The following is a 19113-nucleotide window of genomic DNA, read 5'->3' on the forward strand; positions in this document are numbered from 1 at the left end:
TTATATATATTTGTATTTTTTAAATATATATTTTTACTCTGCATCGTTGGGAAGGGCTCGTAAGCAAACATTTCATAGTAAAGGCCTGGATTCAATCAGATCTGGCGTTAACCTGGCTGGTTAACCTGGCTGTGTTCAAGGTGGAACTATGTTGGAGTTGTAGCCGTCAAATCGGTGAGCAGCTGGTCTTGCTATCATTGTCACAAAGCCACACCCGCCCCACTTGCGTTAGAAGTTCGGAGCGTGAAAGTGTAGGCTATTAAACAAAATAATGAGGATTTCAATCAGCCTAATCAAGGTGTAGATTACATCTCACATTCCAGTGTTCGAACTTGTAAACAAGGCTGCATGGGATTTCTCTTAATCTAACTCTGAGCAACCAATGGTGATGTCCACTTTAGGTATAATGGCAGGAGCCGCTTATGGATTTGACAGCTCTAACGCAGTTCTACCTCCGACACGCCAAAATAACCGCTATGTGGATGTCGGCGAAAGTGGATCTGATTTAATAGATCCCAAAATCTACACCCATTGTATTTGGCACATGTGACTTGAAAGTCCTGCCTACTTCCTGGATCATGTCCCTCGCTGTTTTTGAATGGGATTCAAGAATATGTAATCAAATTCATGAAAACGCTGTCTTTTAATATACACTCATTACCAAAAGTATGTGGACACCTGCTCGTTGAGCATCTCATTCCAAAATCATGGGCATTAATATGGAGTTGGTCCCCCCTTTGCAGCTATAATAGCCTCCACTCTTCTGGGAAGGCTTTCCACAAGATGCGGGAACATTGTTGCGGGGACTTGCTTCCATTTAGCCACAAGAGCATTAGTGATGTCGGGCACTAATGTTGGGTGATTTGCCTGGCTCGAAGTCAGCGTTCCAATTCATCCCAAAGGTGGGGTTGAGGTCAGGGCTCTGTGCAGGCCAGTCAAGTTCTTCCACGCCGATCTCGACAAACTATTTCTGTATGGACTTCGCTTTGTGCACGGGGGCATTGTCATGCTGAAACAGGAAACGGCCTTCCCCAAACTGTTGCCACAAATTTGGAAGCACAGAATCGTCTACAATGTCATTGTATGCTATAGCGTTAAGATTTCCCTTCACTGGAACTAAGGGGCATAGCCCGAACCATGAAAAACAGCCCGAAACCATTATTCTTCCTCCACCAAACTTTACAGTTGGCACTATGCATTGGGGCAGGTAGCGTTCTTCTGGTATCTGCCAAACCCAGATTAGTCCGTCGGACTGCCAGATGGTGAAGCACTCCAGAGAACACGTTTCCACTGTTCCAGAGTCCAATGGCGGCGAGCTTTACAACACTCCAGTCGGCACTTGGTGATCTTAGGCTTGTGTGCGGCTGCTCGGCCATGGAAACCCATTTCATAAAGCTCCCGACCAACAGTTATTGTGCTGACGTTGCTTCCAGAAGCAGTTTGGAACTCGGTAGTGAGTGTTGCAACCGAGGACAGATGATTATTACACGCTTCAGCACTCGGCTGTCCCGTTCTGTGAGCTTGTGTGTCCTCCCACTTCACGGCCTACCACTTCCACTTCATAATAACAGCATTTGCAGTTGACCGGGGCAGCTCTAGCAGGGCATAAATTTAAACAAACTGATTTAAAATCAACCCTGGGTCAATTGTGCGCCTCCTGGCCGCGGCCGTCTGTGACAGAGCCTGGATTCGAACCCAGAATCTCTAGATGGCACCGCTATCACTGCGATGCAGTGCCTTAGACCACTGCGCCACTCAGCAGGCCACTGATGAACTGATTTGTTGGAAAGGTGGCATCCTATGACGGTGCCACATTGAAAGTCACTGAGCTCTTCAGTAAAGCCATTCTACTGCCAGTGTTTGTCTCTGGAGATTGCATGGCGGTGTCCTTGATTTTTTATACCTATCAGCAACGGGAGTGGCAGAAATAGCCAAATCCACTAATTTGAAGGGGTGTCCACATACTTTTGTATGTATAGTGTATATGTACAATTATATTTGTATCAGTGGATAAATTTACTTTTACCCAATGTCTTTTAAAGGTTTTTGCGCAAAATACAAGTATACCCTCCAGTTCTCCACTGATAAGAACACAATAACAAGGAAACTGCAATGAATTTCACAAAATCGATTGTCATGTCCATATCTCCATTCAGTAGATAGTGTATGATCTGTCTCACTCACTCATCTCTCCCACTTAACCCCATCAGCAGTCAGCAGAGACAGAGGAAGGGGAACCAGACCTGCTCATCATCAAGGTGGAGGGAGAAGCTGATGACCAGGACTCTAGGTCCAGCCACCCAACCAGAACAGTGGAGGGCAGCAGAGAGCTAACCACCCAACTGACTGCAGCCACCACAGAGGACCCTGCCATTCAGTCCAGTGGCCCCAGAGGCAACAACAACTACATCAACACCGCTATGGAGGTCAGTGGATCTGACGTCGTCTTCCAATCAGAAACAGGGAATGTTAACCAGGGATCACAGCAGTACACAGGATTTGAACCCAGAGCAGAGAGACAGAGTCTGGACACAAAGTGTGACATGAACAGGGACCTCACTCTCCTAAGAGATTCTTTAAACCAGGTGTGGAGAGAGGCAGTAGCGACTAACGATGGCACTTCTGCTGCTCACACTAAAGTAATGGACCTAGGGAGTGGCCCAGTGGGCCCAGAAACACAGACTAGCTCAGACATAGAAATGAGAAGTGTAGGGTTAGAAAACCACAGGTTTTCCCCCAAGTCATTCCATTCCTCATCAGAACATGTGATAGTGATTGACTCTGTATCCAGTGGACAGCAGGTAGATAGAGATTTAGAGTGGGGTCAGGTGGGTACAGCTACTACACCACAGATCAATGGGACTGGAAATTGGCAGGGAGTGGGAGTGTTTGAGGGGAATGCACCAACGATTCGCCCCGTACACCCCGATTCGATGAGAGACACTACGCAATTGGTTTCACCCAGCTTCCGGCACACAGAGAAAAATACAGGCATGCATTTTGGCACAGAAAATGCCGGTGAGGCCAACAAATTTAGTTGGCACTCGTTGGCAAGCCTCCATAGACACTCTGAAATACCAGGAAGAGGAACTCAAGAACCAGCTCATTCCTCACTTCCTGATGGCCATTTTAGACCAAGTGCAACAACTTCCTCTCACTTGAGTATTCTCGCCACAGATGTTACACCTGGCACCGTAGAACAACCGTACGGTTGCCCAAGCTGCCATAAGACGTTTGTCCACGAGAGCGACTTGCAGCAGCACGTCGTCGTCCACACCAGAAAGCGGGGATACGCCTGCACCTTGTGTGAGAAGAGCTTTGTGTCCCCCAGCAAGCTCCAAGTGCACCAGAACGTCCACACTGGGGAGAAGCCCTTCAGTTGTGCACAGTGCGGGCGCAGGTTCTCCCACTCTGGCAATCTGAAAAGGCATCAGAAGCTTCATCATTGAGAACTGACAGAAGCAAGAGATTCCTATTGAAAAAAGCTGTTATAGCAATATCATGAATTCAAACGTCATTGGTTCTATCGTAGTCATATGCCTGCAGGATGTTTGCTCTGGTCTCATACGTCTACAATACAACGTGGTTCATATTTACATTATCTACAAAGACTGTTCCGTTTTCTTGGCTTCTTTAAGGCCAACAGCATCACTCACATTGACTGTTAAGGTTGATCATGGTTGTGTTCTACTAATAATACTGCGTGCCTCACACTAAAGTTAAAGCAGATACTGAAAATGTACTGTGAGAGTGAAAAACATTCTGTTCTTTGGTACCAATTTCACCAATGGCTATTGCTGTTTATTTATTCATTCCTATAATTCCATCAATAAATAATATTTTTCAAATAATTCCATGGTGCTTCTTTACCCTATAGAGATTGACCTTAAATATACAGGTAACTGCCAAAAAACACTTGAGTAAATGAGGGATACACAGCATATGGAAAGCAGGTGCTACCAAATGGGATTGCTTATCGCTGCAGAATGCTGTGGTAGCCATGCCGGGTAAGTGTGCCTTGAATTATAAATAAATCACAGACAGTGTCACCTGCAAAGCACCCCCACACCATAACACATCCTCTTCCATGCTTTAAGGAGGGAAATACACATGCGGAGATCATCCGTTCACCCACACCACATCTCAAAGACACTGCGGATGGAACCAAAAATCTCACATTTGGACTACAGACAAAAGGACACATTTCCACTGGTCTAATGTCCATTGCTCGTGTTTCTTGGCCCAAGCAAGTCTCTTCTTCTTATTGGTGTCCTTCAGTAGTGGTTTCTTTGCAGTAATTCGACCATGAAGGCCTGATTCACACAGTCTCCTCTGAACTGTTGATGTTGAGATGTGTCTGTTACTTGAACTCTGTGAAGCATTTATTTGGGCTGCAATTTCTGAGGCTGGTAACTCTAATGAACTTATCCTCTGCAGCAGAGGTAACTCTGGGTCTTCCATTCCTGTGGCGGTCCTCATGAGAGTCAGTTTCATCATAGCCCTTGAGGGTTTTTGCGACTGCACTTGAAGAAACTTTCAAAGTTCTTGAAATGTTTCGTCTTGCCTGACCTTCATGTCTTAAAGTAATGATGGACTGTCATTTCTCTTTGCTTATTTGAGCTGTTCTTGTCATAATATGGACTTGGTATTTTACACCTGTTGGTCTTTTGGTCTTTTAATTGGTCTTTTACACCTGTCTTTTCACACCTGTTAATTGAAATGCATTCCAGGTGACTACCTCATGAAGCTGGTTGAGAGAATGCCAAGAGGCCAAGAGAGTGCAAAGCTGTCATCAAGGCAAAGGGTGACTATTTGAAGAATCTCAAATTTAAAATATATTTTGATTTCTTTAACACTTTTTTGGTTACTACATGAATCCATATGTGTTATTTCATAGTTTTGATGTCTTCACTATTATTCTACAATGTAGAAAATAGTAAAAATAAAGAAAAACCCTTGAATGAGTAGGTGTTCTAAAACGTTTGACCGGTAGTGTATATTGACCCTATATACTGTAGATTAACCCTAAATATATATTGACCCTATCTATATATATTCTCACATTACTTCCAAATGAAATCAGGCAGATCGAAGGAAATAACATTTTCCTTTCAAAAGTACAGGGAATTATTGCAGTCCAATATTAGTTTTAATGTTTTGAGAACAGATAAGCTTCATATGTTCTGTGTCAATGAGTTAAATCAGTACATGAACAACTTAATTCAATCCATTGGATCAATAATATAGCCTCATAATAACTGAGTTATAATAGACATGTATTTGTTTGAGAGCTTTGTAGAGATCATGCCTGTCTACTTAATTCCTCCCTCCGCTTTTCAGGCCACAGAGGGGGAATAGAATCTGGACAGACAGAGAAGTGTCCGCCTGACACTCACAACGCAGCGCTATGGGGAACTGTAGGGTTGAGGTTCAAGCAGTCACTGCCCCACCTGTTTTGAGACCCACATTTTTTTAATAAAATAAAAATACAAATTGGGGGGGGGTACCTGTTGTGCATGTTATTTTGGCATTAATACGTGTCGTATATCAGTTTGCAAACAATGTAAAAAATAACATTTGGCTCAGTGTTCTGTCACTAATGGGGACACTACGTCACTGACAAATCTAAGGGTAGAGCTCAAAAATTCAAGCCCCTTGTGTGCTGCAATAGAGTTACATTAGAAGTGCCCATCCAAGAAGGCTCAAGGTCATTGGCCACAGATAATATGACATCAAATCACATTATATGTACAGTTGCTTTGATTGGAATGATCATGTCAACATCATACTTTCACAATCTTAGCTGGCAGTCATCATCATGAATCAAGTCAACAATCTACTGGCAAATCCTTTTTAATCCTTGTCAAATGAAGAGAAATAATGAAGACAAATTAGAGGTAGAATGTATCGGCCATTGGACACAAACATTACACAACAAGTTGGAAATCGCAAATTCAACAATTAGTGGTTTGGAAGGGATCAGTGGCTAACTGCAAGGATTGCAAAGCAATCACTAGCCTGCTATTCAGTGGAGTGGGTGTGTGGTCCCAATTTTCGGTTTAAGGTTGTCTTTTCCAAATTTAAAATGATAAACATTCCGTATTGGCCATGCTGTCAATCCAACATGATTTATGCTGCGCTCAAAACAACTGTTAACTCAGAACTGGAAAATCTGACTTCAGTGAGTTCAAGACAACTGAGAACTCAAGCTCCGACTGGGAAATACGTTTTGAAAGGTCATCTAACTTGGAATTGTAAATCAGGAACTCAGGTCTCTTTCTAGAGCTACGACCTGAAGATCACTGACGTCATCATGATTCAACCTTGTTTTTTTTCTTCGAGTTCCCAGTTGTCTTGAAAGCACCATCAATCCAGAGAATGCCCGACTTTGATGACAAAATTTGCCCACGAAGGACCGCCACGCCACCTTCCTGTTCAAGTGAGCACAGCACAACAAGGTGAGTCCAAAAATAACTTGTATGCTGCTACATAAATGATGTAATATGACAGAGAGATATGTATACTGTAGCTAAGAAAGTAATTCTAAGTGTATGTTGTGTAGGAAGCTGTTAGTAGCCCATGTGCCTCACCCTAATAATGTGGTCTATTTTCCCCTCTTAAATTTCACCTACTGTTCTGACTTGGTGGTGCACATGTAGCCTATAACCTGTTTTAGAGAAATGTAATCATCGGATATTGTAAGAGCTTTCATTGTCTGCTTAAATGTCCCCTTTATTTATCCTACGGTTCTGACTTGGTGCACAGGGAGAACACTGTAACAACGGCCCATGTTCTGAATTCTGTCGCTATACATTTCAAATGTGCTGAACAAATAGTTGACCATGTCCGTCCCAGCTCGCTTATTAATGTCTTAATCGAAATTACGGATTTCCTCTTTAAAAAACAAGCTGATATGGCTGACTTGCTTAAACAAATGTGGTTTCTACTGACAATTGAGATGTACAAACTAGGGCATTAGGGGACGACAAGCAGATAAAAGGCAGTAAATGAGGCTGGATTAACTGTTTCGCTGCCAGACAAGGCTCTGCTGATAGCCAAGTGTAGCAGTGGTAAGGTGTTGGGACTGCTGTTGGGACTCTGCTGTTGAGACAGCTTTATGTAGGCCCTAACAATTTGTGGGCCCTGTTTGTCACTGTTATAGTGCAATTAATGTATTGTTTAGTGTTGTGTTGAGTAGTGGCTTTGCTGGCATGCACCCCCAATTTTTGGGGGGTTTGCCCAACCAAGATTTACATGCTAAAATCGCCATTGGGTTCAAGTTGCCAGATTTCAATGGGCTGTCCACCCGAAACAACTTTTCATCCCCAACGGTTACTCTCTGCCAGGTTCCCTGAAGAAGGAAGCAAGCCACCTTCGCAAATTTCAACAGAGACCCGAAAGGCATTAAAAATCAGCCGCAACAGCTAAGGTCTCGCTCGCCCAAGAGGCAGCTCCGGTGCAGCCACTGCTCCAAGCACTTCTCCCACAGCCAACAACTGAAGATGCATGAGAGGGTGCACACTGGAGGGAAACCGTTTCAATGTGTCTACTGCGGGAAGTGCTACAAACAGTCAACACTCTCCTAGGTACATATCTAGGATCAGATTCCTCTCCCCCAATCCTAACCTTAACTATTAGTGAAAGAAAAATCAAAAACGAACCCAAGATCAGCTTCTATGGGCAACTTCACACTACTCCACCTGGTGCAATGATTGACAAGGCCAGGAGTTTTTCCTGTGATCAGACCAGTGAAAAACTCCTGGCCATAGTTTAAGAGGAATGACTCCACACTTCTGGGGTTTTCATATGAAAACTGGGTCCATGTGTTTTTGACAGTTTGATTGGTTTCCACATTTAACGCTACCCTCTCTGTGTAGTGGTTGTGTATTTAGGTCAACTAGCTGGATGCTTGGTCCAGAGTGGATTGATAATGTCTGAGTTAAAACAGGTGAAAATTCTAAACATCCTTATGAATTTATATTGTTGCAGTGGTGAACCAAAGTACAGTAATTAAGAATTAAAATGTCCCTTTGCCTCTCAACAAGATATATTTACTGTTTACTATTTATAATAGAAATACCACAAATAGTGTAATGCTTTATTTATTTTTAAATCATGGAATATTGTTTACACCAAATATCATGTTTATAATAGCTACAACATTGTTGTGGTGGAGCACTCCTGTACAGTAGGTGGCGCATATGTTTACATGAAAGTGATGATGAGGAATAGGAAAAATAATCTCAACAGCAAGCTAACGTTACAAACAAAGCTAGCTAGCTATCGATGTTAAGTTTCTGATATTATTGTATTTGTTTGAATAGCTTGCTAGATAACTGTATATCGTCATAATATATAAAACATAAAGACTGTTTTCATATTGAAAATGGGGACAAAACGTCGGGGACAATGTCGGGTTCCGTGGTCGAGTTCCAGGCGCAGATAGCCTCAATCATGGAGGTGCTAGCCAACGCTGCTGTAGCCGAAATCTGCAAAGTTGTTGACGATGGCTATGCGGTTGTACACATGGAGATGTCCCAAAGCCACAAGGACAACGAATTTCTCCGAAGGAAAATGAAATTTTTGGAACTTCAGATCGCGAGGTTTCGATCTGAGAGAACAAGGTTTTCAGAGGGGTCCGTCCACAACCGCTTCCATGGAATACGCCTGCTAAACAGACACAACCATCGAGAGACGGCAACAACAGGTTGGTGATGATGATGAATTTGACAGTGCACATAGACTAAATTACATGAATCTTCAATTGATCCAATCCATCAAATGTGTTTTACAAAGTTCAAAGCAAGTATAATACATCCATGATTTATGTAATGTCAGAACAGTTAGGGCCCAGCAGTATTATTGACATTCCATATATGACGTATCATGCTGACTTTGTCCTGTCAACACAGCTAGGATCCTTCTAGCTCTATTGACACATAACATACGTCAATGAAGGTATTTTGTTTGCTTTGTTCTTTGTAAAACACCATTGATGGATGGGGTCAAATTAACCTCCCCCTTTATTTCCAGGACCTACTTGGCAAAGCAGAAACAGACTTTCCAACAGGAGTTTTGGGAACAGCAGCATACCAAGAGACAGACAGCCCATAGACGTGGACCAAGAGGATGTCTCTCCATCAAAGCATATGGATGCTACAAGTGATGAGGTACAGTTGAAGTCGGAAGTTTACATACACTTATGTTGGAGTCATTAAAACTCGTTTTTCAACCACTCCACACATTTCTTGTTAACAAACTATAGTTTGGCAAGTCGGTTAGGACATCTATTTTGTGCATGACAAGTAATTTTTCCAACAATTGTTTACAGACAGATTATTTCACTTATAATTCACTGTATCACAAATCCAGTGGGTCAGAAGTTTACATACACTAAGTTGACTGTGCCTTTAAACAGCTTGGAAAATTCCCGAAAATTATGTCATCGCTTTAGAAGCTTCTGATTTGAGTCAATTGGAGGTGTACCTGTTGATGTATTTCAAGGGCTACCTTCAAACTCAGTACCTCTTTGCTTGACATCAATGGAAAATCAAAAGAAATCAGCCAAGACCTCAGAAAAAAAATTGTACACCTCCACAAGTCTGGTTCATCCTTGGGAGCAATTATCAAATGCCTGAAGGTTCCACGTTCATCTGTACAAACAATAGTAAGCAAGTATGAACACCATGGGACCATGCAGCCGTCATACCACTCAGGAAGGAGACGCGTTCTGTCTCCTAGAATGAACGTACTTTGTTGCGAAAAGTGCAAATCAATCCCAGAACAGCAAAGGACCTTGTGAAGATGCTGGAGGAAACAGGCACAAAAGTATCTATATCCACAGTAAAATGAGTCCTATATCGACATAACCTGAAAGGCCGCTCAGGAAGGAAGAAGCCACTGCTCCAAAACCGCCATAAAAAAGCCAGACTACGGTTTGCAACTGCACATGGGGACAAAGATTGTACTTTTTGGAGAAATGTCCTCGGGTCTGATGTAACAAAAATAGAACTGTTTGGCCATAATGACCATTGTTATGTTTGGAGGAAAAATGGGGGAGGCTTGCAAGCCAAAGAACACCATCCCAACCGTGAAGCACGGGGGTGGCAGCATCATGTTGTGGGGGTGCTTTGCTGCAGGAGGGACTGGTGCACTTCACAAAATAGATGGCTTCAAGAGGAAAGAAAATTATGTGGATATATTGAAGCAACATCTCAAGACATCAGTCAGGAAGTTAAAGCTTGGTCGCAAATAGGTCTTCCAAATGGACAAATGACCCCAAGCATACTTCCAAAGTTGTGGCAAAATGGCCTAAGGAAAACAAAGTCAAGGTATTGAAGTGGCCATCACAAAGCCCTGACCTCAATCTTATTGAACATTTGTGGGCAGAACTGAAAAGGCGTGTGCGAGCAAGGAGGCCTACAAACCTGACTGTTACACCAGCTCTGTCAGGAGGAATGGGCCAATATTCACCCAACTTATTGTGGGAAGCTTGTGGAAGGCTACCTGAAATGTTTTACCCAAGTTCAATTATTTTAAAGGCAATGCTACCAAATTGTAATTGAGTGTATGTAAACTTCTGACCCACTGGGAATGTGATGAAAGAAATAAAAGCTGAAATAAATAATTCTCTCTACTATTATTCTGACATTTCACATTCTTAAAATGAAGTGGTGATCCTAACTGACCTAAGACAGGGATTTTTTACTAGGATTAAATGTCAGGATTTGTGAAATTGAGTTTAAATGTATTTGTCTAAGGTGTATGTAAACTTCCGAACTTAACTGTAAGTCCCAATTTTTACAGCCGATTTCAAACTGTCTGTTTTAGTCTCGCACACCAGACACTTCCGCCTGGTGATGAGGTTATGTCTGTATAGACGTGTATGTCAGCACATTATAACTAGTGATGTAGTGGTAAAAGAATATGGTTGGTAAACGATGATCGCCATACACAGTGAGTAAAGTAACAGTCCCTATACTTTCAATGCATTTTTGCACCAAAGGTTTGTAAAGGCATGTGTAAAATACAGAAGGTGGAGTTTACGCTCCACTACACCACTGATTATAACACAATAACAACAAGGCAACTACTATGAATTACACTAAATCCCATGTCATGCCCATATCTCCATTCAGCAGATAGTGTATGCTCTGTGTCACTCACTCATCTCTCCCACTTAACCCCATCAGCAGTCAGCAGAGACAGAGGAAGGGGAACCAGACCTGCTGATCATCAAGGTGGAGGGAGAAGCAGATGACCAGGACTCTAGGATCAGCCACCCAGCCAGAACAGTGGAAGGCAGCAGAGAGCTAACCACCCAACCAGCTGCAGCCACCACAGAGGACCCCGCCTTCCAGCCCAGTGGCCCCAGAGGCAACAACAACAACACCGCTATGGAGGTCAGTGGATTTGACACCGTCCTCCTCCAGTCAGGAACAGGGACTGTGAACCAGGACCCCAGCAACACACAGGATTTGAACCCAGAGCAGAGAGACAGAGTCTGGACAAAAAGTGTGACATGAATAGGGACCTCAATCTCCTTAAGGCATCAGCATGCTTCAGTTCAGCTGGTGCCTAGCCGAACCGGAGTGTTCTTGCATACTCCCTTAAAAGACCTTGTCTTAAAAAACAAGAAAAAAGCGGCAATTGTACTGTTTGTCCATTTTGAAACACCGTAGCCACTTCCTCAAAATGGTTCGAATTAATCTAAGATAACTCAAGAAATCTGTCATACATTTTTATGTTTTTGTGGAAGAGATCTTAGTCACGCAATTTGACATCTAACTAAGATGTTTGGGGCATTAGTTTTAAATGAAAAATTTGCATGAAAACGAGTCGTCTCTCTTGAATGACTTTATTGAAGAATCCGTACTGTTGACCAATCGCCAACGAAGGGGCGTAGACTTCCGCTCTGAACTTCAGCATGCCTCCAGAAAAAAATATTCTGTGCCCGAACAGCTGAAAAGAAACCTCACGGAAGTCCAAAATGATCAAAATTGTCACATAATGTCGTCATAATATATGCACGAACTCTACCGAACTGTTTTCGACTGGGAAGCATGCAGACGCCTTAAGAGATTCTTTAAATACAGCCACCCATCTTGACACAGGAAATGTAGGTGAGGCCAACAAAACGAGTTAAGCCTCCATAGACACTCTGAAATACCAGGAAGAGGAGCTCAACAACCAGCTCATTCCTCACTTCCTGTCAGCCATTTTAGACCAAGCTCCACAACTTCCTCTCACTCGAGAAATCTTGCCACAGATATTAGACCTGGCAATGTAGAACGACCTTACGGTTGCCCGAGCTGCAATAAGAAGTTTGTCCAAGAGAGTCACTTGCGGCGGCACGCGGTCGGTCATCCACACCAGAAAGCGATCATTCTCCTGCACCTTGTGTGAGAAGAGCTTTGTGTGCGCCAGCCATCTACAAATGCACCAGAACGTCCACACTGGGGAGAAGCCCTTCAGTTGTGCACAGTGCGGACGCAGGTTCTCCCACTCCAGCAATCTGAAAAGACATCAGAAGCTTTATCATTGAGAACTGACACAGATAGGGCCGTGACTGTCAAGGAATTTTGGATGACGGTAATTGGTTATAACTGTTTGAATTGCAAAAGACGCACATTTTCTCCTCAGCTCCTGACTTGTTTCAGCAAGGAGCAACAAAGTTTCATCACGTTGGAGAGTCCATGTTTCAGCAGAAACCATAGAGATCCTATTAAATTACTATGTTGTAAACACTCAGTTCTAGAATGGAGTGGGAATGGCAGCCATTTTGGTCAGGGAGAAATCCAATCTGGTCTAATTGGAACGGATGGCAGTAGAGGCAGAGGTGATGCATTTCCTGCTTTTACTTATGAATTATAAAAGTACGGCATGTGATATCAGAAATATAATGATTGTTATCCTTAAATATTGTCATGTAATTGTAAGCAGTTTATACAGGTTTTATACACTTTGTTTAAATAGCCTCTAAAATATATATAAACAGACCATACATGTCTCACTGTTTGTTTTCTTGGAAAGCTGTGAATGTTGTAATATGATACAATATCAGTACTTATTGCATTTACAACTTATATAAGACTTATCATCAACTGATTTCAGCCAGTGGATTGACTGCACTGTTTGTATGGAATGTTGGCATATTGGCAGTTAATTTGAACAATTATTGGATATCATTATACTTAATCTGTCTGGCTAGCTAATGAATTTGCTGTGCAGTTAATCTTCAAAATCATTGTTTTACACTATCTTATCGCAGCACACTGGCTGCCCATGGTTGACCAACTCCCTGACCAAAATGGCTTACCTTTTATACTGTTATAAAACCTTTCATGTCCATTTGTGTATTCTAATTCCTAATTCCATGGCAGAAACGGACTCAACCACACAAATACCCGGCCTTCCCGTTTTCAGTCAGCTGTTTGTTCCCCCCCAAAAATACCATTATTGTATACAGTACCTGTCAAAAGTTTGGACAGTCATACTCATTCAAGGGTTTTTCTTTATTTTTACTATTTTCTACATTGTAGAATAATAATGTAGACATCAAAACTATGAAATAACACACATGGAATCATGTAGTAATCAAAGTGTTAAACAAATCAAAATCTATTTTATATTTGAGATTTTTCAAAGTATCCACCGTTTGCCTTGATGACAGCTGTGCAGACTTGGAATTCTCTCAAACTGCTTCACCTGGAAGCTTTTCCAACAGTCTTGAAGGAGTTCCCACATATGCTGAGCACTTGTTGGCTGCTTTCCCTTCACTCTGCAGTCCAACCATCCCAAACCATCTTAATTGGGTTGAGGTCGGGTGATTGTGGGGGCCAGGTCATCTGATACAGCACTCCATCACTCTCCTTCTTGGTCAAATGGCCCTTACACAGCCTGGAGGTGTGTTGGGTCATTGTTCTGTTGAAAAACCAATGATAGTCCCACTAAGCGCAAGCCAGATGGGATGGCGTATACCTGCAGAATGCTATGGTAGCCATGCTGGTTAAGTGTGCCTTGAATTCAAAATAAATCACAGACAGTGTCACCAGCAAAGCACCATCACACCTCCTCCATGCTTCACGGTGGGAACCACACATGCAGAGATTTGAACTCATCAGACCAAAGGACAGATTTCCACCGGTCTAATGTCCATTGCTCATGTTTCTTGGTCCAAGCAAGTCTCTTCTTATTATTGATGTCCTTTAGTAGTTTCTTTGCAGCAATTTGACCATGAAGGCCTGATTCACGCAGTCTCCTCTGAACAGTTGATGTTGAGATGTGTCTGTTACTTGAATTCTGTGAAGTATTTATTTGGGCTGCAATTTCTGAGGCTGGTAACTCTAATGAACTTATCCTCTGCAGAAAAGGTAACTCTGGGTCTTCCTTTCCTGTGACATTCCTCTTGAGAGACAGTTTCATCATAGCGCTTGATGGTTTTTCCACTGCACTTGAAGAAACTTTCAAAGTTGTTGACATTTTCCTGATTGACTGACCTTCATGTCTTAAAGTAATGATGGACTTTTCATTTATCTTTGAGCTGTTCTTGCCATAATATGGACTTGGCCTTTTACCAAATCGGGCTATCTTCTGTATACCACCCAAACGCATGAACTTCTCTAGGGTAGGCGTGCCCGTAGTAAACAGCCTGCTACTCAGGCTCAGAAGGTAGGATATGCATATTATTAGTCGATTTTGATAGAAAACACTCTGAAGTTTCTAAAACTGTTTGAATGATGTCTGTGAGTATAACAGAACTCATATGGCAAGCAAAAACCAGAGAAATCCAACCAGGAAGTGTGAATCTGAGGTTTGTAGTTTTTCAAGGGATTGCCTATACAGTGACTTAGGGTTCATTTTGCACTTCCTAAGGCTTCTACTAGATGTCAACAGTCTTTAGAACGTTGTTTCATGCTTCTAATGTGAATAGGGAGATAATAAGAGCTCCTGGAAGTAGACGACTGAGAAAATGACATGAGCTCAGAGGCTTGTGCTCACGTGAGAGTTAGCTGTGTTCCTTTTCTTTTTTGAAGACATTGGAATTGTTCGGTTGGAATATTACTGAAGATTTATGATAAAAACATCCTAAAGATTGATGCTATACATCGTTTGACATGTTTCTACGAACGTAAATATAACTTTTTTTAACTTTTCGTCGTGACATTTTGCGCGCGCTTCCTGCATTTGGAGTAGTGGACTAAACGCGTGAACAAAATGGAGGTATTTGGACATAAAGATTAACTTTATCGAACAAAACAAACATTTATTCTGGAACTCGGATTCCTGGGAGTGCATTCCGATGAAGATCATCAAAGGTAAGTGAATATTTATAATGTAATTTTTGTCATTTCCGTTGACTCCAAAATGGCGGTTATCTGTATGGCTTGATTTGATATGAGCGCTGTACTCAGATTATTGCAAAATTTGCTTTCGCCGTAAAGCTTTTTTGAAATCTGACACAGCGGTTGCATTAAGGAGAAGTGTATCTATAATTCTTTAATTCTTTGAATAACTGTTGAATATTTTATCAACGTTTATGATGAGTATTTCTGTAAATTGATGTGCTCATTCACCGGAAGTTTTGGGAGGCAAAACATTTCTGAACATTACACGCCAATGTAAAATGGGGTTTTTGGATATAAATATGAACTTTATCGAGCAAAACATACATGTATTGTGTAACATTTAGTCCTGTGAGTGCCATCTGATGAAGATCATCAAAGGTTAGTGATTCATTTTAGCTGTATTTCTGTTTTTTTGTGACACCTCTCCTTGCTTGGAAAATGGCTGTGTGGTTTTTCTTGTTTAGGTGCTGTCCTAACATAATCTAATGTTTTGCTTTCGCCGTAAAGCTTTTTTGAAATCGGACACTGTGGTTGGATTAAGGAGAATCTTATCTGTAAAATGGTGTATAATACTTGTATGTTTGAGAAATTTTAATTATGAGATTTTTGTTGTTTTGAATTTGCCGCATGCACTTTCACTGGCTGTCGTCATATCGATCCCGCTAACGGGATTCAAGCCATAAGAAGTTATGGAAAGAAATTCCACAAATGTACTTTTATCAAGGCCCACCTGTCAATTGAAATGCATTCCAGGTGACTACCTCATGAAGCTGGTTGAGAGAATGCCGAGAGTGTGCAAAGCTGGCTACTTTTGATAAATATCAATTCTCAAATATGTTTTGATTTGTAAAAAAAAAAAGTTACACATGATTCCATAGGTGTTATTTCATAGTTTTGATGTCTTCACTATTATTCTACAATGTAGAAAATAGTAAAAAATAAAGAAAAACTTGTGAATGAGTATGTGTGTCAACTTTTGACTGGTACTGTATAAAAACGGTTATGACAGTCTTCATCCATAACCATCGGTTACAGGGTTATAGGGTAATTGTGCCAGCCCTAGACACAGAAGCAAGAGATTCCTATGGGGAAAAACTATGGATTAGCTTTATGTCAGTTAGGTTATAGCAATACGCTATTTTTATTATTTGTTTTGTATTTACTTTCTTTTCTTTTTTAACAGTTCATCATTGGGAAGGGCTCGTAGTAAGCATTTCAAGGTAAAGTCTTCACCCGTTGTATTCGACGCATGTGACAAATAAGACTGCTTTGAAAGTCCTGCCTACTTCCTGGATCATGTCCCTCGCTGTTTTTGAATGGGGATTCAAGAATATATAATCAAATTCATGAAAACGCGTTCATTTAAGATATATCTCAAGTTGTAAACTGTGTGGTTCGAGCCCTGAATGCTGATTGGCTGACAGCCTTGGTATATCAGACCGTATACCACGGGTATGACAAAACATATTTATTTTTACTGCTCTAATTATGTTGGTAACTTATAATAGCAATAAGGCACCTCAGGGGTTTGTGATATATGGCCAATATACCATGGCTAAGGGCTGTGTCCAGGCACTCTGCGTTGCGTCGTGGTAAGAACAGCCATTAGCCGTGGTATATTGGCCACATACCACACCCCCTCAGGGCTTATTGCTTAATTATATTTGTGTTAGTGGATTAATTTACTTCTAGCCAATGTCTTTTATCAAGGTTTAAGCAAAATACAAAAGGTGGAGTTTACCCTCCACTACACCACTGATTATAACACAATAACAACAAGGCAACTACTATGAATTACACTAAATCCCATGTCATGCCCATATCTCCATTCAGTAGATAGTGTATGATCTGTCTCACTCACTCATCTCTCCCACTTAACCCCATCAGCAGTCAGCAGAGACAGAGGAAGGGGAACCAGACCTGCTCATCATCAAGGTGGAGGGAGAAGCAGATGACCAGGACTCAAGGATCAGCCACCCAGCCAGAACAGTGGAGGGCAGCAGAGAGCTAACCTCCCAACTGGCTGCAGCCACCACAGAGGACCCTGCCGTCCAGTTCAGTGGCCCCAGAGGCAACAACAACTACAACAACACCGCTATGGAGGTCAGTGGATCTGACGCCGTCCTCCTCCAATCAGAAACAGGGACTGTGAACCAGGGACCCCAGCAACACACAGGATTTGAACCCAGAGCAGAGAGACAGAGTCTGGACACAAAGTGTGACATGAACGGGGGCCTCAATCTCCTAAGAGATTCTTTAAACCAGGTGTGGAGAGAGGTAGTAGCGACTGATGATGGCGCCTCTGCTGCTCACACTAAAGTAATGGACCTAGGGAGTGGCCCAGTGGGCCCAGAAACACAGACTAGCTCAGACATAGAAATGAGAAGTGTAGGGTTAGAAAACCACAGGTTTTCCCCCCAAGTCGTTCCATTCCTCATCAGAACATGTGATAGTGATTGACTCTGTATCCAGTGGGCAGCAGGTAGATTGTGGTTTCAAGTGGGGTCAGGTGGGTACAGCTATTACACAGATCAATGGGACTGGAAAGAAGCAGGGAGTGGGAGTGTTTAACAGAAACTCACCAATGATTCACACCAAATCAATAAGAGACAACACAACGCTATTGGTTTCACCTAGCTTCTGGACCTCAGAGATAAATACAGGCATGCATCTTGGCACAGGAAAGGCAGGGGAGGCCAACAAAGATAGTTGGTGTTCGTTGGCAAGCCTTCGTAGACACTCTGAAATACCAGGAAGAGGAGTTCAACAACCAGTTCCTGCCTCACTTCCTGACGGCTATTTTAGACCAAGCTCCACAACTTTCTCTCACTCCAGTAATTTCACCACACACTTTAGACCTGGCACTGTAGAACGACCGTACGGTTGCCCGAGTTGCCATAAAAAGTTTCCATGAGAGCGATTTATGCCATCACATGATCATCCACACCAGAAAGCGAGCGTTCGCCTGCACCTTGTGTGAGAAGAGCTTTGTGTCCCCCAGCAAGCTCCAAGTGCACCAGAACGTCCACACTGGGGAGAAACCCTTCAGTTGTGCACAGTGCTGCCGCAGGTTCTCCCACTCCAGCAATCTGAATAGACATCAGAAGCTTCATCATTGATAACTGACACAGAAGCAAGAGATTCCTATGGAAAAAAAACTATGGATTAGCATTATGTCAGTTAGGTTATAGCAACATGAAAGGCCTGCCTACTTCCTGGATCATGTACCTTGCCTTTTTTTTAATGGGATTCAAGAGTAAATAATCAAATTCATGAAAACGCTGTCATTTGATATACAGTTGGGTCCAAAAGTATTTGGACAGTGACACATTTTGTTGTTGTTTTGGCTCTGTACTCCAGCACTTTGGTCATATTTGTGATTTTTATGCTGAAAACTTTCTCACTCATCATTATTCACGATTCATTCATGATTATCTGTAATCATGGTAGCATCCATATTAATGTGGAAGTGTTTAGAAACACATTCTATTCTTATTTACAATAAAAGTGACTCCAAAATGACACAATACATTATGTACCATTCACAGCTTCTACCCTCAAGCCATTAGACTGCTAAACAGTTAATCAAACGGCTACCCAGGCGATTTGCATTGACACCCTTTTTTACACTGCTGCTACTCACTGTTTATGCATAGTCACTTTACCCCTAACTACATGTACATATTACCTCGACTAACCTGTACCCCCGCACATTGACTCTGTGCCTGTACCCCCCTGTATATAGCATCATTATTGTTATTTTATT

General features: G+C 42.1%; 1 protein-coding gene across 6 annotated transcripts in view; it reads left to right on the plus strand.

Annotated features, from left to right (window-relative positions):
• LOC115191661 (myeloid zinc finger 1) overlaps window positions 1-19113 on the plus strand; it is a 47558-nt gene that overhangs the window by 5466 nt on the left and 22979 nt on the right. For 4 of the 6 annotated variants that reach the window (XM_029749477.1, XM_029749475.1, XM_029749473.1 and 1 more), the window contains exons 4-6: window positions 2211-2426; window positions 11193-11402; window positions 17235-17450. In XM_029749477.1, the coding sequence (XP_029605337.1) occupies window positions 2211-2426; window positions 11193-11402; window positions 17235-17450 (642 nt within the window). The remainder of the gene's footprint in view (window positions 1-2210; window positions 2427-11192; window positions 11403-17234; window positions 17451-19113) is intronic. The other 2 variants (XM_029749474.1, XM_029749479.1) reach the window with 2 other exon arrangements.

The sequence above is a fragment of the Salmo trutta genome, chromosome 4, assembly GCF_901001165.1.
Source record: "Salmo trutta chromosome 4, fSalTru1.1, whole genome shotgun sequence".
Lineage (NCBI taxonomy): Eukaryota > Metazoa > Chordata > Actinopteri > Salmoniformes > Salmonidae > Salmo > Salmo trutta.